We start from the raw sequence: 23,840 nt of genomic DNA, 5'->3' as shown, positions 1-23,840 counted from the left end.
CCTAAGAGTAGGAAACTCCAAGAAATAATGCATCAAGCAGTCCTGGGGATGAGATCAACCAGTTATTCTTATTGGCTTACAACTGCATCTGGAGTAAGGAAGAGAAGCAGGCCTATCAAACTGGTGGCCTACAGGCCAGATGTATCATGCACAGGCCACACCCACCCTGGCTCCGCAAAGGCAAAAATATCTTGATACATCACGATATGTCACATGATGGAATTGAGTTTGACACCCGTGGCCTAAAGAGTCACTGGAAAAAATATATATTTCCCAACTTCTATTCTAGCACTTAAAAACTAGCCAAAAAGTTTGGATGATCCTATCCATTGTAAACTGCCTGTAGCCGAGGAAAGCCACTATGCATCTGGCTTCCTTTATTCCACATTCAGTATTCGTTCAAGGCTTATAGGATAACCTGGGGGATGTAAGTGAGGATGCTGTATGTGCTGAGCAGGTCAGCTCTTGTTATTTTTCAAGAAGCCCCAAGAGTAAGACAGTAGAGCTAGGGTATGGATAAAGACAGTTCATGCAAACAATTTGCAAATCCATTACACCATCTCCTTACAGGATAGCTTTTTTTTTTTAAGGACAAAAGCTTGGTGGAGACAGGTCAGATTGATTCCCTGTGTAGATCACCCTTTCCAAATCAGGCATCCTGCATGATTTCCTTCTATAGGTAGTTCAGAGTCAAAGAAGTCCTGTTCCCAAAGGTTCAATTATATGCTACTGCTTTGTTCAGATATTCTCATTGACAAGGATTTGTTTTGGGTTAATACATTGGGCTGTCATCCAGAAGGCTGGCACTCTAGGCCCGAGCACCATGTTACAAGAACTCTCGTTACTTGCCTCAGCTCCTGCCAACCTAGCAGTTCAAAACCATGCAAAATCAAAGCAAGTAGATATAGAGGTACCACTTTGGCGGGAAAGAAGCAGTGTTCTGTGCACCTTAGTGTATAATCATGCCAGCCACACAACTACAGAACTGTCTTTGGACAATGCTGGCTACAAAACGGAGATCAGCACCCTTCTCTAGTTGGACATGAGATGGACATGACTGGGCAGGGGAAATGTTTACCTTTTTTTAATACATGGTGGTCACTGAACACAATTTCAAATAGGCAACCTTGTTATATTATTATGTTATGCTCAGTATGTCATTTCAATCATGAGTTTCAGTATGTTATGCAAACTCAGAAAACTGACTTGAGGAAACCATAGTTTAATTATCCAAGGTCATGCATATAATGCAGAACAAGCAATACAGGGACTTTTCACGCTGTCATGAAAGCTTAAATTGCCAAAAATAATTGTTAAAGTAACATTTTGATATATCACACACATAAGAATTGGCAGACATTATTGGGCAATATTACCAGTGATCGTGCAGAAATTAATATTGTAGCCTGGCAGCTAATTTCTTCAGATGAATCAGGTATCAACCTTGCTGTCAACCAAAACCAAGCATTTAATAGTGAGTGCCATACCACGTGCATTAATCAAACAGGTGGCCAGAAAGTAGGGGCAGGGAGGCACAACACAGGTTATGTAGACAGTACACACAATGTCAGACATAAAGATCTCAAGTGCCTATATACAAGGTCCCTTCCAACTCAGATTATCTGTTAAATCTGTCTGTTAAAGGTATGTTTCTTTGAAGCTCCATCTGGTGATCACACTGCAGACTTCACTTCTGAACACCTTCCGCCTCTTCATTTATGTTAAGGACGTTATGAAACAAGCGCTGACTAGTATTGTCTTGAATAGAAACAATTCTCCATGTGTTTTTCTGCTCACACCCTTCCTATTGCTCCTACTTTCAAATTCTCATACTCCACAATGAGGTATTGCTATACAATAATTCTTTCTTCTGCAATGAAAAACTGGCATTACTACTTCCATGGGGAGTTGCTGTTATTACGCAATGCAGTGGAGTTGATCAGTCAGCTTTTCTCAATCTTGTGCCCTTGAGAACTGCATGGCTGACAGCCAGTTGGGCTGACAGGGAGTGGAAGGTACTAAATACGAAGTGGAAGAGATGAAGAAATAAACTTGCCTCAGGCAAATAACCATTTCATAATTTTCTGCTGTTTGTGTGTGTGTGAGAGAGAGAGAGAACAGGGAGAGAGAAAGAAGTGAGGGAGAGGAAAGTATCACAACAGTGGAATGGCTATGTCATCATAAATATGGAATGAAAAACAAGTTCCTGATATATCCCTCCTTTGACTGGAACTAGAAAGGAAAGACTTGGTTAAACTACTCCGATTAGGAAGTTACAGCTGACCATGGAAATACATCTTCTCCCTTTTCTTCTACTTTCCTGGGAATACTTTCTGTATAATTGTGTCTTAATTTTTCTGAAAGTTTTGGGAGGACGTAGATCAGTTTTGGACATGATTTCACTTTGAATGAAGCCTGAAAGTGTAGGAATAGAAATTCTTCTGCATACAATGCACACTTTTTAATAAATTCCATTGATGACATAATTGCAGAGGGGGAAATAGATGGAAAGAGCCTTACAGAGCCAACTTGGAATGCCTCTTTCTTTGCAGTTATTGTTTAAACCAGAAAGGAGGAGTGCAAGAAGCACTGGACAGAAAGTCCACAATGGATCTGAATTAATTATTTTTTCTTTTTCCAGCTTTCCATGTATAATGATTTCCAGCAGAATGATGAGGAAGGAGTGATCTATTTTGATATATGGTTTTTTGGACATGAAAATGATACATGGTATACTTGGATTCAGGATTAAGAATTCAAATCTTGGTCCAGAAGTCAAATTTATATTTTTTTTCCTAAACATGTAATCCAAAACATTTATCTTAAAAATAATTCCAATTAAAATCAAGTATTCTTGTATTTGTTTTCAGACCTGTCTTGGAATGGAAAGTAACCAGCATAATTTAGCCCTTTTTAAAAGCAAGTATAAATTTTACTAAGCAGAAAAGAAAATGCTCATCTATTTGAATCCATCATCTGATGCAATTTCATGCCCTTCCATTTTTACCTTTCAATCAGGAAGCGCCCATCATTTTTGTAAGGTAAGGAAAACTGCAAAATACATATATACATAAGTTATGAGGCTTCAAACATGCTGCCAGCCTTTGAACCTAATATATTCTAACTAACTTATATTTGAGTGTGTCTCATACATACACAGCTCTCATTATAATGCAATTCCATTCTCATTACAGTCTGATGGGAAGTTTGGTTCTATGGGAAAAAAGGAGTTCTAATTCTCAGGCCCATTGCCTGGAGAATTATCCTCAGAGAATTAGAAGCTGAATATCTCTCCAAGAGGCTGAAATGCGTCTCCAAGCAGACAGGGGAATCTAATTAGTGTTCCAAATTCCCTCCCACTAGTGTACAAAAACTGAATTTGTTGTGCAATATTTTGCATTTGAAGAAAGGCCAAGAATTAGCTAATCTGACATTATGATCGGAATCAATGTTTGGGTGAGAGGCAGGAATTGTAGATGTGGCAGTCAAGCAAGCAAATGTTTGCTAACAATAATTTCAGTAAGTCTGAGCAAGTGTTTGCAAGAGAAATTTGGAAAAAGGGATTGAACTACAGTATATATAAAGAAAGAAGTATATATTCCATGAACAGCTTGAACTAATTTACTTTTTCTGTAAATTCCTGGAGACGGGTGGTGATTTGGACCCCTCTACTGGATTGTAACCAACATTGATTATGCTAACTAGGGATAGTGTCTTTACCAACATCTGGGAAACAATATTATTCATTCCTGCTCCAAGTTGGAAACAACTATCTTACCACAGGCCTCGCAAGTTATCCAGAGAAACTCTTAAAGAGACAGAGTAAACACAGTCCAAGATATGGTTTGCAGATCAAATTGCTAGCTCTTTGAATGCCAAGAAGAGATCATTGATATCTATCTATCTATCTATCTATCTATCTATCTATCTATCTATCATCTATCTATCTATCTATCTATCTATCTATCTATCTATCTATCTATCATGTATCTATCCTCTGGAGTAAGTTACAGGTAATCCTTGACTTATGAATGATTGTTTAGGGCAGGAAGTGTCAAACTCAAGGGCTGCGGGCCAGATCCGACCCATAGGGCTGGCCTGGAAATATCAAGGGACTGGCCGCAGTGCCTCTGGCAGCTAAAATGGGCCACATGCGTTCCCCCCACCCCACCCCCGTTCCTTGTTTTCACTCTCCATGGCCTCCTGCAGCACTCTGCCAAGCAAAAATCAGCCGAAAAACAGACCGAAAACAGGCCAAAAATGGGCCATAAAATGGAGCAAAAATGGCCCAAAAATGAGCCAAAAATGACCCCAAAAAAGCAGGCCAAAAATGACTATTACTTATGGCTATTACATTGAACCTGCAGTAACACGATCACCATGTGTAAGCATCAAAGTTGACTTCTGACAAGCAAAATCAGTGGAGAAGCTGACCGAAAGTTACAATCATGGGCACATGATGTCATGCTTAATAACCATTGGTGAATGGCTTCATGACCACAGCTATAATTGATGTTGTAAATTAGATGCGGTCATGTTAGATCGGGTAGATCGGTCCCCATAGAGATGCGAGACCAACAGTGAACATTCAGCTCTTTATTGAGTATACAGTTCTGTACAAAACCTGCGCTTTGTGGCAGCTCTTCATATAGGAGCTGTCCGCGGCACAGCGGCCAATGACAGCGCTTTGAATCTCCCGCGATCGGCTCGGCCAAACACAGTTGATTCTAAGCGCGCCAATCACAGCCGTTTAGTTATCCAATCAGGTTGCGGCTTGTGTGGACCAATCATGTTTCAGGATTTGGAGTATTCTAATACAGAACAAGTCACGTGATATTTTTACTATAAAACTGTGTTACTTAGTGATAGAGTTGCTGGTCCCAATTGCAGTTGTTAAGTGAGGACTATCTGTGTTGCCTTACAAGGCAGTCCCTAGATAATGAATGTGTATTGTATGGATCACCCAATTGGATTCTTGCAATACACTTTACATAGAATGGCCTTTGAAAAATATTCAGAAACTACAATGAGTGCAAGGTTACAGAGCATGTTCCCAATGTTGGTAAGTATATGGCTGCTGAATTCTGAGTCCTGCTGAATAGGTAAGTAAGGCACCCATAAGTTGGTTATAGTTGTATGTAGCGCTCCGGTGATGACCCAAGAGATCAGTTTGGGAAAAATTGTGAATGAAATCATGAATAAATAGATAGGAATAAGAGGAAAAAGTATAAACTGTGATTGGCCATTCCGAGATCAAAGAAAGAGTGATAATAGTGACTGGTTAAATTTTCTTAGAATACATCTGTCTGTTTCAGGTACACGGCATAAGTGTACATCATTTCATGGCTACACTTATCAAAGAAATGAATATAAATTGAAAAGCATGATTAATTTGATGGTATAAGTGGAATTTTGATAGAATTAATGAAAAATAAATGGATAATGTGGTGGCCTGAATATGGAGACAAATCTTGAGAATGGATTTATGGGAAATTGGACATGGAAAAAAAGAAGTGAAAAACATGAGAGGGAAATCAAATGTGTGTAAGAAGTGAAAGTATAAAAATGAATGGAAAGCAGATGTGAGAAAGGAAAACATGTAAGCTTCCTAGAGCACAGGAAAAGTATTTTATGGTGTGCATTAACAGAAAGTAAAGACTCCTTTTTGAATAATGAGGTGAGCAAGGCTGTGGATGAGAGAAAACCTCATGAAGAGAATTATTGTGCCAAAAAAAGTATGAGAGAAAGAAATAGTGTAACTCATATAGAGGAAAAATGTTTACAAAATGTAATCAACGAGAATTAAAAGAATGTTTAACATGAGTGTGAAAACTGCATATGTGACCGATGATTGGAATAATATGCTTGATTAAAGGCTACACTGCTTGGATCCACATATACACTTGTCAATTCATTATAACATCCTAGGCTAGGTTCTTGAGAAGAACATGATGCATATGAAGGCCAATGTCAGCTAAAGAATTAGCAACTGTGACTTCACATTGTTCTGAACAGGTAATAATAAATAGGCCAAGATAAAGGAGAAGACTAAGAAAATCATGTTTAGATGAGGATGATGAGATCCTAAAAAATACAAAGACAATGTAAGAAGCAGTGTGTGTATGTGGTAGGAGGAAGAATGATTTGCAAGGTATAGTGAGTGACATAAATGTAAATTGGGCTAAGCTAGGTTTCCTTTTCTTCTTATCCCCTTTGTTTAATACTTTTGACTTTTTGTTCCAAACTCATTTTCTGTGTCCTTCATAACCAGTACTTATTCCACTAGGAAGAAGCAAAAGGGGTATGTATGTATGCATGTATGTATGTAACAGAGTGGTCAATGTCTGGAATAGTCTACCTGACTCTGTGGTTTTTTTCCCCAAACCCCAAAAACTTTAACCTTAGACTGTCTACTATTGACCTCACCCCTTTCCTAAGAGATCTGTAGGGGGCGTGCATAAGCGCACCAACGTGCCTACTGTCCCTGTCCTATTGTTTCTTTTATATATATATATTTATTTTTCTTATATGTATCCATGTATTCATAACTATGTTTTTACTTATACCTATTATCTAGTAAGCAATTGACAAATAAAAATAAATAAATAAATGTATGTATGCATGCATGAATGGTACGTATACTATCCAAGTCAAAGATGCATATTAGAAGATCACCAGTTTATCACTTGAACTTAAAATAACTTCAGAAATTTGAAAGTGACAATTGATTAATGCCTAGACAAGTTATGTTTATGTATGTCCATACAAACACAGACATACAATGAATGCTAAATCCAGAAAAAATGATGGTGATCTTTGCAGAAGTAAATCCAGATCTGTAGTGTGAAGAACCTTTCCCTCTGTTTCTGGGATTTTTTAAAAGATGTCTACAGGGCAGGACAAGAAAAAGTAAGTTCTGTAAATTAAGATAATTTTGCAAAATATTTTTCCACTCATATTAGTTGGAAGACTGTGATATTCAATGCCTTGTCTTTTCATCCCATTCTTCACTTGGTGTACTTCTGTCCTAACATCTGCAAAATGTATTTAGAAATCTTGTCCAGCATTTAAACATCTTGGGATTAAAACTTTCACATTCCAATGAGTTGCAATCACAATGCATTTGGACAACTGTTAATAGAGAAAATAGCCTTACAATTAATCCTATCCAAAGTGTATAGACATGGACATTTGATTTCTCCATCAAATTTCTCCATATAATATTTGTCAATATTTCTACTGTACAATTGGGGCCCTGAAATAGCTTAATATCATAATACAAGTTGGACTAATTCCATCATGAATGCTCTTCCCACCTCAGTGCACTTTTCACCTCAAAGCTGTTACCCATTTGCTCCCCTGAATGCCTCCACTCTGCTCCGATAGTTACTAAAAATTATAACTAATGATTCCTCTAGAAAGATGGATATCATGGGGCATGGTAAGAAGACAGTCTTCTCCAATTTGCTGCCCAGATTCTAAGTCAACTGGGCCCTGAAAATTCTAGATATCATGATCAGATATAACCTGGAGCGGCCTGGTAGGAAAGTCTGAGTAAGAACTTTCTGACTGCTGAGATGGAACTGGAATGTTAATGCATTATAGAAGCAACTATTTATCTATCTCCAACCACTCTTAAGACAGCAAAACCTTATTCTATAGTTCACCATGTTGACAGTTACCAGTTTTAATTGGAATTTATTACATCATTTTCTGAGATATGGTTAATCACTGGGATGGGGTAGGGAGAGAAATTATAGATTCCAAAAATAAACTGTTTTCAAAGTATAGGAGTTGAGGGACTGAAGTTACTGAAGTTAATCAGATGCATGGTAAAAGTCCTATCTGATATGGATAAATGTGCCTGCATTGCCTGTGATAAATGTATTTACCCATCACATGAATCAGCAAAGTTCCCCTAAGGGTCTTGTGTCATATAATAACAGATGACCTTCTTTTGGCTCTTAGCCAATTTACATAACCCTTCTTTTGTTAAAATATTCCTTGAACGGCTGTTTCTATTGCCAAAACTGTTACTGGGAGATCCGCCAGACAACCAAGATTCATCCTAAATTTAGGAATTATTTCCTAGCTTTTGAGTGAAAGCTTAGAAATCAGAGCAAGTGTTTTATAAAACATACATAATTGTAGAAAGAATATGTTCACCACACCATTGGCCAACAATTAAAACAGGTTTGTCATGTAATCACCTTTTGTGACCTTCTGACAAGCCAATGGAAAAGCCAGATTCACTTAACAATTGTTTACTAACAACAACTGTAGTGGTTTGTTTAACCATAGCAAAAAGCCATAAAAATGGGGTAAAACTCACTTAACAACTGTCTTGCTTAACAACGTAAATTTTGGGCTCAATTGTGGTTGTAAATCCAAGATTGCCTATATATATATACACTATACATATATTGCAATTAATTAGGAAACTAAAATATCCAAGCTCTTTATAACAACACTCTAAAGCCATCATCTGTTTGTTGAAGATCAATTGATGTTTTTTTTCATGGTATGTGAATTTATTATTAAAAAGACTTGACACAAATTAGAAATATACTGTATATTCCCGAGAGGGGCAAGATTATCTGACTGAAAACTGTATTTTGCTCCTTGTTATCTGGTATGGATGAAAGACCAGGTGACTTTGAGAAATAGGAGGTTATTGAAGTTGGGTGAACATGATTTAACATTTGGGTGACACATTTATTTACAAAATAAATGAACAATTGAAACCAGGTGTTTTCTTTTTAGGCTTGATGGATAAACAGATTAAAAGAAAACATGGTACTTTGTTTCTACATATAACAGCAGCAAGACTTCTGTATGCAGAAATTGCTACTATGGAGGAATGGTGAAGTTGATGGAATTGGTTGTAATGGCAAAACTATTTTGAATAAAAATATACTTAAGTTTGTTCATCTTTGTTTCTACTTGGAAATCATTCTGGATTTTTTGCCTGAAACTGAAAGAAATTAAACTTTAGTTTTGGGAATCGACAGTTAAAATGGTTTATGATTACAGAATGTTTATTATTAATTTTGGAGTAAGAGGTTAATGTACTCTAGATTTGTATCTGAGCTGTAGAAAGTTACTTTTTCCAATTTTTTTCCTGCACTTTTTCTGATTTTTTTTTCCAAATCCCTTTTTCTATTTCCTTATCTCTTATCTTTTGTTGAAACTTGTTTTATAAAAAAAGAGAAAATAATATATTCCCAATACCTATTTTTCTTGTTTCAGTTTTGTTTTTTTTCATAGGTATGCCAGCAATTTTATTCCAATTTCACATATCATGTAAAAAATTAATGGTGCATGCCTCCAAAGAATGGTAGAAAAATCCAGGGACATTTATTATCAGGGCTATTTATTGGTCTGCCTTCCTAAGTCCAATATCTATACTGTTTGGAAATTTTAGGAATTAAGTCTGACACACCTTGAAGGGCTTCAAGTTGGAGAACCTTAATATTATAGAGCAATTTTACTATTAGAGCCATTAAGCCCCAATATATCAGAACAAGTTAGTATTACTTTTCTCTACCATTCAAAAAAATATCTTTGGGACCAGTGAGATGACTATATACACCAGTTCTAGAAGTAACATTTTTCTTTCTTTATCTTAGGAGCATCTAGGGACTGGAGGGCTGTCATCTATTCACAGCAAACTTAACAATCTGTACTCCTTTTGCTTTTTCCAGCACCAGACTTCAATAAAAGGAAGGTAATGGTCTCTGAGGCTTGTAAAGAGACATTTGAGGCCAAACATTCCATTAGAGTGCTCTTTTTCCATTAAATTGCAGTCTTAAATACATGTTTCAATTGTAAGATAAAATACACTTACCTATATTTGACTTGGAAAGATCCAAGACAGGTTTTAAAGTTCTTAAATAGCTACATACTTTGTTTTCAGGTTTTCCAAACTTCAGAAGAGCAATACTGAAGCATGAATCAGCTTTTCTGGAGAGATTTCATCTCATTAGTCTGTGGGGCTTCTTCTGTGTAACGCTTTCTGGTGTGTGTGTGTGTGTGTGTCTTAAAATATTTGTAATCTGTAAAATTTGATTTTAGGACTGATTAGCAATTAAAGGTCTTCTGGGAGGTGTTTGTTAGATCCGGGATCGGGTCAAAAAAGAGGCGAGACACTTAGTGAACATTCAGCTCTTTTTATTCTGCTGTGGTTATGGACAAAAACAACTGTGTAAAACCGCTTGGCTTTATACAGCCGGCCGGCGGCTCGGCGGCCAATGGCAGCGCTTCGAATTTCCCGCGATCGGCTCGGCCAATCGCGGTAGGTTCCTAGCGCTCCAATCCCGGCCAGTCAGTCAGCCAATCGGGCTTCAGTTCAGGTGGGCCAATCAGGGTGCGGTTTTTCCAAGAATGCTAATACAGAACAGTGTTAAAATTGTTGGGGGAGGTGTTACCTTCACTTCAATTGGCTTTTCCCATTTGTTCGTTGTAGATGTGGGTCGGTGTTTTTGTTATGGGTGACCAACCCCATCAAGAAAATAAGTAACCCAAAAGTGCAATGAAGAACCAATACTAAAAAATTTAATAGCCACCCTTCCCCATTACTTACAGTAATCATACATTCAAATGAAAGATTATGACATCATAGACCATAGGCAAAAAACAGAAAACCTCTAAAAGCTAGGCAAATAAATGGGTAATGAACGGATCCATCAATATATTCTACCACTGTCAGGTCCCAGTCCAAAATATCTGCAACGAAATGAGGAGGGCCTATCAAAATGGAAACAGTATTGCTCTCAAAGCTAACTGAATTACTAGGAAAAATGCATTCACTAATGGGCATCTCACCTTTCCCTGGTTCAAATCTTATTCAGGCTACAAATACTGTGGCAACCACAAATCCACCTACCCTCGTTTCTGAACCATTGCACCAAAGAAGTCTTGCAGAGAGAATAAAAGATATGTTCTAAAGCAGTGGAAAAAATTGTCTTAGAACTTCAAGTCCACACATTTAAAATTGCCAAGGTTGAGAAACACTGCCTTAGAATGTGCTATTTTTATACCTGTTGCTGCAGTAAAACTATAGATTAAAAGAGCTCTTTTCTCTATAATAAACAGGGAATAGACTTTTCTGCCATAATTGTTCAACCGCTTGATACATATAGCTTTTTTCTAGTCTTCCCTTATTAGCACACAGCTAGGAGTTGTACTTATAAACTATCTGGAGGGCTTGAGGAAAGGATCCATGCGTGGACACAGAAAATTGAAATAATGAAGAGGGAGCAAAACCAGAGGCATACTGGTATTAGAGTGATACTGGAAGTGAAAGACTTGGCATTACACATATTTAGTGCCTCAATCAGATTAAAGGAAAAACAGAAAAAAAAATCTGAACTCACTGGGTAAACGAAGCTAACTAAACAATTCAGCAAATGTTAATAGCTCAGCAAAAAACCAGCAAATGCTGAGTTATGAATTATTATAAAGCAGAAAAATATGCAAGTGTGATACTGTAGGTCTATGGCACACTCAAAATTAATGTGATGATCTTCAGTTGGGGTTAAAAAGCAATTTGAAGCCTAGGTCTTGCACGTGGGTGTTTAATTATATAGGTTTCCACACCTCATTTTTGCCAAATCCATGCCATAATCACAGAGCACAATTTAGAAATACCGTTTGCAGTTATGCATGACATTTGTTTTAAAGCTGCCAGCCACATTCACTGGCTTTTAGGTCCATCCTGTGCATAGTAAACAGATAGTGGTGTTAGTTGTACAGAACTTAGCTTCAAGATGGAAAGATGTGGTTATCAAGTGACATGGGACAGAGACTATTAGCACCATCATAGCTTCTGCCTGAACTTCTAAACAGGTCAGTATAGGTATCAGTGGCACATATCGAATGTTTCTGTGTCCTGCTATTTAAGGATACAGAAATCACAAAGAAGAAACATTCAAGAACCACTGGTGAGTATGCAGCAGTGCTTCCTGCTGTGTTTCCTGCCTGATAGTAACAGACGTTATTAATATGAAGCAAGGGCCTACGTTTTGATAACGAGGTTGGTTTAACAGGAAGACAGGAAGTTCAGAGAAAAATGCTGATTCCCTCAGCCCCATCCTGCTCCCCACTCTTTGAGAATAGCCGCTCTCTTTGCATATCCTGCAATTTTTCAAACCCAAATCTACTTTAAAACATTTACTAGAAAAAGAGATGTGTTAGATATGCACAACTAGGTACATACACTGATTCTGAAGTGAGCATGGGGGGGCCAGCCACATTTACATGACTCACATTAAGTTACAAATGATAGCGGAGATAGTTCTTGGATGGATAAAAGGAAGAACTAGTTTCAGCTTTAATCATGGAAACGTGCTCTAATTGACACAGAACAGGATCCACATCTAGGAAACACATTATTACTGGCCATCTTGAATCACCTTACCACAGGTTTGGTACTGTTTCAAAGCCAAGGGGTTCAAGGTGCACAAACAGAAATCCCTATGACTGAATATTTAACTGTGCATATTGGGATGACTGGAAGTTGGGATTTGAAATGATTATGTCAATGCAACATTGCTCTGTTCAAATCTAGAAACACATTTCAGATGTGCAGTCTACAGCAGGGGTGTCAAACTTGATTTCATTGAGGGCTGCAGCAGGGTTGTGTTTAACCTTGGGAGGGTTGTGGCCAGTTCAATGTCACTCGTTTTAGGCTGCAACAGTCTCCTGCAGCCCTCTGGGGAGGCCTCCCCGAGCTCCATTTTTGCTGGCAGAGGGCTACAGGAGGCCACTGCAGCTGAAAACAGAGCAGCTGTCCCGTGCTCCATTCTCACTGGCAGAGGCACCACAGGCTGGTCCTTCAATGTTTCCAGCGCATCCCCACGGGTCAGATCTAAGCACCCCTTGGGCCAGATCTGGCCCACAGGCCTTGAGTTTGACACCCCTTGTCTAAAGTATCCCATACTTTCCCCATATTTTCTTAGCACACATGTACGAAGGGCAGAAAGCAGTTTCTTAAACTGACATTTTAAGTCAATTGATTTTAGTCAACTTTAGTCTTGCACATGAGGTTTGCTTCTGACAATATTTTCTCATGTTCAGGACAGTCTGGAGGAGAGCAAATCAGACAATTCTCTTCCCACTTTCACAGAAACCAACACCTTATAGACCTGCCATGTAGTAGAGCATATCACGTCCTCTTGAATCTTTGTTTCTCTGCAAGGAAAGATTCACTATTTGCTGACCTTCTGTGCAAGACAGGAAAAAGAAAAGTAGCGAATACTTCTTATCTTCTCCCCTATGTGTTTACAGTATTTGAAGTTATCTCAAGATCTGGTGAGAGGGATAGCACATGTGACCTAAGAACCGACAAAGAGATGTCCACAGTTTTATCTCTTCCTTTTTGAATTGAAAGTTAGTTAAGCACTACATGAAAAGTGATAACACAGTTCAAGCAAATTTATTTTACATATATGGCATTTTGATCATTAGAGGATTAATATAAGTAATCAAACATCGGCAACATCACAATGGAGTTGGGTGGTCTATTAAGTAAGTAAATAAATAAATCTTAGCCACAGCCTGTCATTTGCATAGGTTGCATTTGTTTACAACTCTATGTGCTGTAGTATATTCGTTTTTAGTAAACTTTTTTCGGAACTTTCTTTCTGCCACATCCCATTGTATCTTTGCATTGTCTTTGATGCTTTTTAGACCCTGCTATTCCCTATTTAAATAGGGAAGTGGAGAAATGCAGTCACAGACACAAAAGGATTTACAAGTATTACAGGTTATATATTTCAGACAAGATGAATACAGATGTCTTTGGTTATTTTTGTGCACTTCCTCCTTTTAATCTTCAAAGTGTACTTTCTCTTTTTGCCTAGATCTTGCCAAGGTTGTATCCTGAATTTGGCCAAGCTTACATCCTTAATGAGAATGTAATCTGGAGTCAAAATGTTATTAGAGTCTGAAAAAGTAACATGACTGTAACTATAATGAAATTTTATTATGTTGGCCTTACTCTGGAGCTGGTGTTTGGATTTCCTTCTAAAGCTTAGTTATGGCTCCAGAATTTGAAGTGATTACATTCATGAAGGAAGCAGACAAAACATGTCATTTATACGGACAGTGCATATCAAAAGCATGGTTTACAGCTGGTGACTCATTATTACTCACAATCTGTACAAGGCTTCAGATTTCATACCTAGAAGTATTAAATGTCCCCTTAAAGGCAACACAGATTTAAAAGTTTCTTCCCTCTGAATGAAAGGAAAGCTGTTAAAAGATTAAAGGACTACAAAAAGTTAGCCAAATTACAAAAGAAAAATATTAAGAGCTATACTGAACTGACAATAATTACAAAATCCATTAACAATGTCAAGATTTTCTACAAACTTAGGACACAATTAGTATGGATTCTTGGCTTAAATCAGTATTGGAACACAAATATCTATACTGAAAAACAATTTAAAACATAATAATATAGATCACACAGAGAAAAAGCAGTTAGCCTAAATCTTTTCAGGATGTACTACTAGACATTAAGGCATGTCTACTTTTCCTGGTTGACCTTAATGTATTTCTTTGGGGGAGAAAATGAGTCAGAATGTAGAGGAAAGATAAGTGTATTAGATTATGGTGCAAGTCTATATATGTATGTAAGGATACATAGGATTTTCCCCCCCAATGGGATATATCTATACCTTTACCTCGCTGTTACTGGTTCAATCTGCTTAAAACACTTTTATCAAAATGTAGGTATGACTGTCAGGCCATATAAAGACAGCCCTACAATTAGCTTTCCCTGACAAGTCTCCCTTCAAGTGTACTGAACTATAATTATCATAATTCCCAAATAGCATGGCAAATTGATTTTAAGATTATAGAAGTTGTAAATCAATGCTCTTAAAGGGGGGGTTGAAAGAAATGTCTTAGTTAGCTGGTTAGCTACCTTTTTCACTTGCTTTAATTTGAAAATTTGCACTGAGCAGGAGATTGGACTTCAAGGTCTGAATTGACCTTTCCTGATTCTAAGATATGCTGGGCTGCGCTTTCTACTTAGCCAAGATCCTGTTCTACTAGGCTAAAATATACACACACACATTTTATCAGAACAAAAGAGGGGCATTATTTTCCCATACTATAATTACTGGAAGGGACCTTGGAGGTCATCTTGTCCAACGCCCTGCTTAAGCAAGAGACCGTATACCATTCCAGACAAATGACTGTCTGATCTCTTCTTAAAAAACCTCCAATGATGGAACTTCCACAACTTCTAGAGGCAAGTAGTTCCACTGATTAAGTATTCTCACTGTCAGGTAATTCTAATTTTAATTCTAGGGTGGATTTCTCTTTGATAAGCTTCCATTAATTACTTCTTGTCCTGTTCTCAGGTGTTTTGAAGGATAGGTAAACCCCCCCTCTTCCATGTGAGTCCTTCAAATATTGGAAAACTGCTATTGTTACCCTTGCTCCTTCTTTTGTTAGACTAGACATACCCAGTTCCGTGCTTTAACCTCAAGTCCCTTAATCATTTTTGTTGCTCTTCTCTGCACTCTTTTTAGAGTCTCAACATCTTTTTTTTATCATGATGATCAAAACTGGATGCAGTATTCCAATTGTGATATAAAGTGGCACTATCACTTCACTTCACACAACACTTCACTATCCCTTGGTTGATGCAGCCTAAGACTGCATTGGCTTTTTTGGCAGCTGCAGCATACTGCTGGCTCACACTGGTATAATTATTATTTTCATCTTAAACAAATTCAGTTACAACAGGCTAGGGTTTTGCATGCCTAAATCTTTGTGTATATGTGTGCATTGTTCCTATAGTGGTTTGCAAAAGAAACAATGCCATGGTTTTTGTCTTTTTCTGTAAGAATATAGGAAATTAGTGCTCAAGTATCATTATATCGTTTAATCTAATTTGTCTCATAATATGTGTTAGATCAACTTTACCTAATCTGTCCATATTTATATGCAAATTTGGCTACAAGGAGTAGTTCTGGAGACAGTTTTGTTAGATTAACATTTATTCCTAAGAAAGGGCTAGATGTTTATATTAATCTAATTTTTAAAATATAGTATTGATTTGTGTGACTATAATAAGCATTAGAAGGATGTGCTGCTTTCCTTGCTGCAATTTATTTAAATTCACAAATGACTAGAAGCTGTTTTAGATATAATATTTGTGTTAGAACCCTATTTTTCATCAACCAAAACAAAAGCACTTTTCAGAAATGGCTTGGAAACCCATTTTCCTACACAGAGATGATCTCTATGAAAAAATATAGGTTTCTATGAAATGGCTATTATCTTTATCCTTTTTTCTTAATATAATTTGAAACCTTAATTTAGAGGTAGGATATTCATAGAAGCTACTATGCAAGCTTTATCAACTATTCTTTCAGCATGAAATAAAAGAGATATAACCCTACCCCAGAAAGTGCAAGAGTCCAGGTCCCTATGACCCTTCCTCCCATGTGCGGTGACTGCGCAGTGCTCGGGCAGCCCCAAAGGCTCAGGGTGGCTCAGGTGGCCCCATTCCACCACGTGCCAGATCAGGGGCAGCCAAGCTGCCCTGCAGTGATGCATGCCTGGCCAGCCCTCTCTGCTATAGGGGTTATATTTGTTTTGGTTTTAATAGCAACTGTCTTCAAAAACATCTCTATGCACTCATTAAATGAACTGAGGGGTAGGTTGTCAATGGCCATTTTTTTTGCCCCTAATATCTTATATTCCCACCAGTTCCAGTCCACAATTTTCATCTTTCTCCTTTCTCAAAAATGTAATTTGGGTGTCTACATACATACAGGTTCCTCCACATTTTTTATCTGCAAAGGTCTGTCTCTGTGAGGGAATGACACATGTAGACTCCAGTCATTGGAATTTTACAGGTGTGAACTTAACAGGATTGGACTGATGAGATACACAATACTGGGACAAATGGCTCCACTGAATTCACTTTTCTTTCCCCTTTCTTGTGTTTCTCTTAATTTTTTGTTGCTGTGGTTTCATTTTGAGGGTAGAACTTCTCTATGCAATTACTTTTCTTGAACCAACAATCTGAAGCCTACTCCCATCCATCCAAGAAATGACACTTAGAAACAGGAAAGCAAATAAATGGCTTTTTTTGTATCCACCACCCATCTCAAATTACATCAGTACTTGGCTTCTGGTGTCAGGGAGTCGAAGTCCTACCAAACCTCCACACACTAAAACTGTTGAAGCCAACAAAATAGGTATTGATTTGGCAATGGCAACAAAAGAACCAAATATTAAGTTTCCAAGAACAGCTGCTGCTTTGCAGAGTGCATTTAAAAAGCCAAAGCCAGTTGCCCTGAAAAAGAGGAAAATAGATTAGAATTAATATACAGAAAATACACGTATATACAATAACAATGGCAATAATATATCATCTGAATTTGACCTTGATTTTAAAAGAGTTTTTTAAAATCTGTATAAGAATACACATGTATTTATTTCTTTAAAAAATAGAAGATAAAACACCATTGAATTACTGGACGTGGCCTTCCAGAATAATGCATATTCAACATATTCTATACATGAAGCTAAACATGTCAATTCATGTTACTATAAATGTGTTTACTTCGGGGGAAAAAATAATCAGCACATTTTAAATCAAAATAAAGGCCATATGCCGTTCATCAGTTGTTTAAAAAAAGATCAAGAATGATGAATACTAGAACAAAATATTAAAAGAAAAGAAATAAGATTGGGAAGAATAGCATTTTGACACTACAATTTTGCTAGTATCTAAAAGAAATTGTGTTGATGTCTGACAGGCTTCTACGGGGAAGGAATTCTACTAATGCGGTGCCACTATTAGAAACATTTTGCCATTCTGGTGTCTAACAGTTCTGGTATTAGAAAAAGTGTTAGTCAGTGATGCATGAAATTGCACTTGACTAATAATGAACTAGTTATTCAGTCTCGTGTTTTACCCAGGGTAGAAATGGAAGCAACAAGTGAAGGCCAGTTGACTTTGGGCTTCTCTCAGCCCAAGAGAGATGTTGTTGTGGGGAAAATAGGAGGACTGAATATGTTCACCACTTTGAATTATTTATACAAATAATAAATTTGTAGATAAATTTAAAAAAATCAAAAAATAGCATTGTCTACGGAAATTCTCAGTCATCCAGGCATGGTTGTTCCAAAGGTGTTTTTCAAGACGCAACTGAACTTTCTGGTTTTTCTTTGAAGACGTTTTGTTTTTCATTCAAGAAGCTTTTTCAGCTCTGACCTCCAGGTGACCTTAACAACTCACTAAAAGAATGCAAATGACCAGCTATCTGCAAGGATAGCTTCCCCACCATCCAGTCAGCTGAAAAAGCTTCTTCGATGAGAAGCAAAACCTCTTCAAAGAAAAACCAGAAAGCCCCTCTTGAAAAAGCACCTTTGGGAAAATAATAACATTGTTTTATATTAAGATATGCAATGATATTTCAAGGTAAAGTATGAATGAGGCCTGATTAGTTAGCAATCTGCAATCCTCAAGTTAAGGCTACTTGAACAATTTTGCTTCCCAAGCTAAAAACTCAATAGAATAGACACTCTGCTAGAAAGAAGTTCCCTGAAGATGGACTCCAGTGTGAGTCCGAAAGCTCGGAAAACTCACTCGGATTGGACACTCGGACTCACTCGGATTGGACACTCAATATAGTACAGTACAGGTAGTTCTAAAAATATGACTACAATTGGACCAGACTTTCAATTGTTAAGCAAGGCAGATGTGATTTGTGCCCAATTTTACAACCTTATTTTTGCCAGAGTTGTTAAGCAAATTGCTGCAGTTGTTAAGTGAATCATGCTTTCATTAAGCGAATCCAATTTTCCCCATAGACCTTGCCTGTTAAAAATAACTAGGAAGGCCACAAATGGAGATCATGTGATCCTGGATGCCGCAACTGTCATAAATACTTGCCAAGTGCCCAAATTCTGATCATATGACTATGGGGTTGCTGCAATGGTCGTAAGTGTGAGGATCACGTGTAAGTCACTTTTTTCAGTGCCATTGTAACTTCAAATGGTCGCTAAATGAAGGAGTGTTAAGTCGAGAACTACCTGTAATCACATTATTTAATCATAGGTCATAAAGTAATGTACCCGTCTGAATCTAAACCAGTTTTCCTCCACTTGTTCACCCTCTGAACAGATGAATGTCAATTTTCAGAATTCAGCCAGCCCAGCTGCACGTTTGTGGGCATGCCAGGTTAAAGAAAGAGGCTGATCTAAAGGTTCCTTAGTTCTTTCTTGCAAAAATGGAAGGACACTGAGTGCATTACAATTTCATGATAGGAATAATTCTTATATAAAAAGGTCTTTTGTAACCCATGGTAAATCTGTGATATCTACACACACTAGGAACAATAGATAATAGGTATCAATACGCATCGAAGAGCTGCAGCCTATATAATAGCCTATACAAAGTAGAAATTATGAAGCAGCATAGAAGGTTGGGAGTGCATCACTATGGAAACACAGGAGGATCCTTCTGAATACTCTATTTTGAATAACATTTCTCTCCCAGGTTTATATGATAGATTATAGAAATATAATTCTATAATGAAAATAATTATAGTTAAGTAATTATTACCGTAATATACAGAGAGATAGTAATTAAATGTACTGTATATTTGAATAATTGCTACATCATGTCTCAAAGGTGAGACTTTCTAACATTTGATTACCTTCTCTTAAAATCAGTACAAAACTTAAGGTTGGTGTGTTTTGAGCCAGGTTATTCTTGAAACTATTTTTTTTTTATTTCCCCAATTCCACATCAAACACAAGTCCTTTTTCTGGCTTTTCCTGCTTGTTTGTCCTCTCTGCCCAGTAGGCTATCAAGACTGAGACAAATTACTTTTGCCAGAATTTTGAACAAATTGCTTGCAAAAGTCTACAAATTTCAACTGCCTCAGGGCCACAGGTTTTAGACATGATCAGATAAATAATATTATGAGAAACAGAAACTGCCTTCAGGAGACCCAACTAATAAGGTACTTTATGAAGATGCTTATGAGACTGCATCCAAATCAGTTCTGTTTGTTCAGAGGTTTCTATATTATTTCATACTCTGAAAAACCAGTTTGAGATAATGGGGCAATGTACAAACCCTTGGGAAACAGAAACAAATATGTGCTCTTAAACAACAAAACAGCAGCATTGTTTTATAGAGGTCCACAAAAATGTCTATGTGCTTAATTGCCAACACAAATATGGGTTACAAGACGGTAAGGCAAATTTAAATGCCAGAAGGCCTGTGCTTGAAGAACTTGAAGTAATTGCATGGAGTAGGGGGAGAGAATGCAGCTGGTTTGACACCCTTAAATACATGTTGACAAATACAGATGACATATTTAGTAGAACTAGTTGGGTAATTTGCATATCTGTGAGAAAAAAGTTTCTCCTTGTGATAATATGGCATAACCATGCATGCAATTTAAATAATGTCCTTTTGGGCATTTTGTTAACTTACTATAAATTTTAGGTAGTCAAATATTTGCATTTTGCAAAAATAAGTTTATCTTTTTATAATTATGAAATCAAATAAATAAAATATTTGGGCTGATTGTGTAACTTTACACAGTTTTCTTGACCATGGTATCTTTGGGGATTTAAATTCTCAATTTAATGTAAGGTGCTGGTATTCCATGATAATCTCCTATGAAGAACTCCTACTAAAGCTAATAGGAATGGATTAAGATTTAAGATTACAAGTATAAGAAACTTTACAGTTCTTCTTAACAGTTTCAGTGATCAATTTGATGCTGTTGAACATAGCGCCAGTCCACTGAGTGACCAGAAGTATATGGTTCAAAATCTCAGGTAAAAAATTGGATAAGTTGAATAGCCTCAACTCTAGGTTGTATTCACTCTGAATAAATATTTTAATTCTTGGATAGGGACCATCTGTGAATTGCAAAACTATAAGTGAAATAGGGAAGCTGGGAAACATTGTGTTAGAAATATAATGGCAACCAGCCTCTTTAAGTTAGCAATAAAATTGCATGGATCCAATCACTAGGAATTGGCTTTTATTTGAGAGCACCTTTGTTTACACTTAAAAGACAGACTTTGATAGTTAGTAGCAACTTCTGTCTTGGAAGCTGACTGAGAAACTTGGAAAAAAATAAGCCACAGGTTTATTTAATTATAAGATTTGTCATTTGGTTCATACAAAATCCAAAGTCAAACTTTATCATGGCTTGTAACCATTTCAAAACCAGTCACTGGGTCATAGGTGTTTGATAGAAACCATGATGTTGTCACAGATAGCCATCTGTGGAATGTATCACTGTTAGAATCAATTTTTATTTCAGGTTGAGTTTACATGATCTAATCTACATAAATACAGGTAGTCCTCGACTTCTGACAACAATTGAGCCCAAAATTTATATTAAGTGAGACATTTGTTAAGTGAGTTTTTGTCCCATTTTACAATATTTCTAGTCACTGCAGTTTTTAAGTTAGTAACATGGTTGTTAAGTGAATCTAGCTTCCCCATTGCTTGTCAGAAGATTGCAAAAGCTGATCACATGATCCCAGGACACTGCAACCATTATAAATAGGAGCCAATTGCCAAGCATCTTAATTTTGATCATGTGACCATTGGAATGCTACAATGATCATAAGGGTGAGAAATGGTCATAAATCACTTTTTTCAGTGATGTTGTAACTTTGAATGGTCACTAAATGAATTGTTGTAAGTTGAGGATTACCTGTAACTTATTCTAAAAGTGTCATCAGAGAAAAGATACCTATTCTACATTTTTGTTTGTATTTTATAGCATGAAGAAAGGCTGCACCTGCTGCGTTTATATGAAATAGGTTCTTGCAGCGTGCAACTCTGAACAGAGATTGAAATAATTAAGATTATATTACATACACATCTTTCCTGAGATTTTATCTGAAGCAAAATATAATGAGGTAGCCTACATAGTAAGACATCTAAGAAAGATTAGGGGTAGCAGTGGGCAGCTAACCAGGATTAAATTATACATCCTGCCTATCCAGGCAGGAAAAATTGTAATTACCATCATTCATTACAAAAAGGAGAGCAAAAATTACAGTGAGGCATGGTGTGAATAGTACTTCTAGTCTGTAGCCATGAAGGTAGAAAATAAGGAAACCAGGCAATTTCAGAGCTAGTTTTATAAAGCCTCCCAAGAAAATGGGAGAAGACATGAGATATAACGAAGGAGATGAAGTTTTCAACACATAATTAGCTAGTCTGACAACATTTCATATGCACCTCATGAGAAATAACAATGTCAGGAATGTCTGTGGGATGCCTTTCTAAAGTGTGTCTCGTGCAAGGAGGCAATTTTTGAGGGCTTGATTTAATGAACACCTCACCCCCACTGCCACACCCTAAAATAAAGACAACAGTGAGAACAGCAATACTCTGGCTAGGGGGAGACAGGATGGGTGAACTTAACTGAATATTGTGATATTCATTCCACAGGGTGGCAGTAAAAACTTGTTGTCCCAATGTCTGCAAATTGTATTAAATCACATATTTTCTGACAAAATTAAATAAGGGGTGCAACAGTTCATAAACAGCAAACAAAGGAAAGAATTCCTTAAAAGGAAATTGTTTAGGCTGCAATTCAATAATCTTGAAGGAGAACCCAGAGCCATGTAATTTTTTTGTTGGATGTCTAAAAGGGTACATTTCTTCTATAATTCTTCAACACTGGATGAAGATGGGTCGTTATGGATTTGAGGAGGCCAGAACGGCACACAGAAAAAAAAGTAGCAATCTCATAAAAAATATCTCTACATTAAAAATAAGCATCAGGCTCTATATAGCTGTCGATCCCAAGAAGCAAGGACCATATGGATTTTTAAAAGCATATAGGTAGTCCTTCAATGTTTGACAGATATAAAACTGCTGACTTGGAATGAAGGTGAAAATCATGAGACTCACTTCACTTACAAAACCTTGGGCAAAAATCACAAAAGTCAGTGATATTGAAATGATAAAAAAGATTACAACTAATTACTAAAGTAATTGACTTCAAAGAGATACTTATAGCTAGGAAAAATAGACCCTAAAATGACAAAGAATTACGTACCTTCCAAATTATGATTTTTAGAGACATTATCAAGGATCTAGTCAGTTTTAGATCAAAGGTTGATGCAACTCTTGAGATAATGATCAGCAAGCAAAACATCATAAAATTTGTGTATGTTACTGAGCATAAGATGAACTAGAATAAGTATTACTCCTGGCAACGTTGATATAGAAAAATAAAAGATTATAGATCAGATGAATACCTGAGATTAAAATGATTATCGGAATGTCCTTTGAAGAACTATGTCACTGTTGGGGACAGACTGAGATGACAAGCAATGGTCAAAGGCCAGACTCAACAGCACTTAACAAATAAACCAGGTTTAATAACATTGTAGGAAAAGAACCATATTAAACCGTATTGGCAAAAAATAAGGAGTCTCACAGTATTTTTTTCCAACTAACAAGTTAAATGAAAGAGGATAAACTTTTGTGAACTGCTGCTCACTTCATCAGATACCTAGAGTGAGTAGAGCAGTGTAGCACTTAAATTATGGTGAGTTGGTGGGAAACATGAGAAGAAAAGGTGGGGAGGGGAAAGTACAGAAAATAGGTTGCTTATGCAGATGTAGATTACGTGAAAAAGATTTACAAGTATCATATAAATTAACAATTGTTTATTATAGTATCATTGGAAGGATCATTAACTATGCGGATCTTTTTTGTCATGAAATATCCCAAGGTTTTCATTGCCTTTTTACCATTGGATTAATTTTCTCTTTGTTTTCCTAGCACGTTTATTTTATGCAAATAATGTAAA

At 36.9% G+C, this 23,840-nt stretch overlaps 1 protein-coding gene across 4 annotated transcripts in view; it reads right to left on the bottom strand.

Annotated features, from left to right (window-relative positions):
* Nucleotides 1-13,419: 13,419 nt before the first annotated feature.
* SV2C (synaptic vesicle glycoprotein 2C) overlaps nt 13,420-23,840 on the bottom strand; it is a 69,089-nt gene continuing 58,668 nt past the window's right edge. For all 4 annotated transcript variants that reach the window (XM_087927183.1, XM_087927186.1, XM_026717880.2 and 1 more), the window contains one exon: nt 13,420-17,320. In XM_087927183.1, the coding sequence (XP_087783309.1) occupies nt 17,137-17,320 (184 nt within the window). In that variant the 3' untranslated portion in view covers nt 13,420-17,136. The remainder of the gene's footprint in view (nt 17,321-23,840) is intronic.

This window comes from Pseudonaja textilis, chromosome 2, assembly GCF_049901715.1.
Source record: "Pseudonaja textilis isolate UNSWEBS1 chromosome 2, rPseTex1.2, whole genome shotgun sequence".
In the NCBI taxonomy this organism is placed as follows: domain Eukaryota; kingdom Metazoa; phylum Chordata; class Lepidosauria; order Squamata; family Elapidae; genus Pseudonaja; species Pseudonaja textilis.
Note: the sequence above shows the minus strand (reverse complement) of the source record. Positions and strands in the feature narration are given on the sequence as shown.